Source organism: Rhagoletis pomonella, unplaced genomic scaffold, assembly GCF_013731165.1.
Source record: "Rhagoletis pomonella isolate Grant_MI unplaced genomic scaffold, Rhpom_1.0 Rhpom_scaffold_00275, whole genome shotgun sequence".
NCBI classification, from domain to species: domain Eukaryota; kingdom Metazoa; phylum Arthropoda; class Insecta; order Diptera; family Tephritidae; genus Rhagoletis; species Rhagoletis pomonella.
Window position 1 is genome coordinate 74,077 of NW_023458829.1, and position 2,070 is coordinate 76,146.

Here is a 2,070-nt window from a genome sequence, read left to right on the forward strand (position 1 = left end):
CATCGATGCAAATTTTACCTTCGTTTTATAAAGTACATGCGAGAAGTTACCGACTTAGCTGGCTGGGTACTTTTTTACCCATTGGTCCCTTGATAAAATAACAGAGTATTACTTACATATGTATTTCTTATTGAAATTTTGCAAATTGGTATTTAATTTTGTTTGAAAAATACTTATTTTATTAAAATATGGGTTGCAACAATAAAATTTTATTATTTTGACTTAAAGGTTTTAGCTTGGTCCCGTGGCTTATTATTATGATAGTCTACAAAACACTTAGTATGTAAATTAGTATTGCATTTTCGGCATCCATACATAGTTTTTCCTCCACACTGGAAGCAGCGAGAGCGTTTTTCCAGTTTGGTGTTAAAATGGTCAACGCGGTCCATTCTAGCGGACAATTCTGGTCCCGTTGACACTGTTTTGCCATGACTGTAGCGACCCTTTGCCATAGGCACAATAATGTCCTCAACGACTGCAAGACGGAATTCGTATTGACTCATAGATATTTTACGTTCATATTTTGCGCACAAACAATGCAATTTCCACGAATTAACCATTGCGGCGTCAAATGCGTTTGTAAAAAGTGGCCAGTACCATTTTTTACCACGCATGCTAATGTGATAATTATTCATAGCGTTATCAAATAGATCAACGCCACCCATTGTTTGGTTGTATTGGGAAACCACTTGTGGTTACGGCAACCAAATGAATTTTTTTGTTTCGTGGTTGAAGCGTTTGGCCTTAGTTAATGGTTCATGGGAGTTATGGTTTGACATCACTGTAGCAACCTGAATTATAAGCATAGGCTTAGAATGAGTTTTAAAGAAATTACAAATACTTACCGAACTATCTTTCCATCGGACAACGTAAATCTCCTTATTACGCTCAAAACAATATTCGTATGAACCACGAGCCGTAGCTTTTTTCTTCATTTCTTTCACTGACGTCAATGGGGAGCCAGATGTTCGGTTTTCTCGTACCGTTCCGGTTGCGAAGTGACCCAACTCTGACAAACGACACATCAATTTAAAGCTGGTAAAAAAATTGTCGAATGTTACATTAGGGGCATTCTCGAAGTCTTGCACGATGCACGGATTGCACGAAATGCAAAAATACTATTCCTAATTTCGAACAGTACGAGAGCACCCCATTGCAAAGTGGTAGAATGCATGGGTAGCAAGCAGCGAAATTATGTATCAAATACAATAACAAGAGACAGCAGAAAAAAATGAAGTGAGCGAGATGAGAGGAATGAGAGAAATATGTAGCAATTCCAACAACAAAACAACTATCACAGGGTCGCATATATCTTGCTATGCTATTTTGCAAAATATATACATGGGTTTCGACATTGCATATTTTGCAGCGATAGGAAATGTTGTTTCCCATGTATTTTGTTGTTGTGTGTTTGTAAGTTATGCAATCCATGCAATCCGTGCTACGTGCAATGGCTTTGCAAGATTTGGAGAATACCCCTATTGTGATTTCCAGGAGAAGTAATATGTGACATCAGTTCCAAAACTACTTTTTCCCCAAGACCCATATTTTCGCTTTTATTGGCCGTTGCTCCTCCATATGGAATATACTGTAAATAAAACCCCTCTGCAGAAGCGAGTACCCAATGTTTATATCCGAACCTTATTGGTTTCCCTTTCGTAAACATTTTGCATGAGTGCCTGTCGTAATAGGAAATCATCTGCTCATCGATGGATAAGTTATACGCAAAGACACCAAACTGCATAAATCGATCGTTCAAAATTTTGTTCAAGGGTGATATTTTTGCAAACTTGTCAGCCTTATCCAGATTTCCGTTATCGCATACATGAATAAATTGGGCAATTCACAAGGTGTTGTGAAGTTATATTTTCCTAACAAAAGTTGTGTTAAAACACGACGGTTGTGAACACCTGTTACGATTATTTATTATATCTCAGCACTTAACCTCACATAACACCGAATAAACATAGGTTGCAGAGTTGTATCGTCATGTGTTATTTTTCTTCACAAAACAATAACAACATTTTTACAACTGTCATGAAATATCATGACTTCACGACAAACACGACA

General features: G+C 37.3%; 1 protein-coding gene across 1 annotated transcript; it reads right to left on the reverse strand.

The window, feature by feature from the left end:
• Positions 1–682: 682 nt before the first annotated feature.
• LOC118750515 (piggyBac transposable element-derived protein 2-like) lies at positions 683–1,061 on the reverse strand. Its single transcript, XM_036485233.1, has 2 exons — positions 846–1,061; positions 683–791 (listed from the first exon to the last, which is right to left on the reverse strand). The coding sequence occupies exons 1-2, from the start codon at positions 1,023–1,025 to the stop codon at positions 696–698; spliced, it is 276 nt and encodes a 91-aa protein (XP_036341126.1). The 5' UTR covers positions 1,026–1,061; the 3' UTR covers positions 683–695.
• Positions 1,062–2,070: the final 1,009 nt, after the last annotated feature.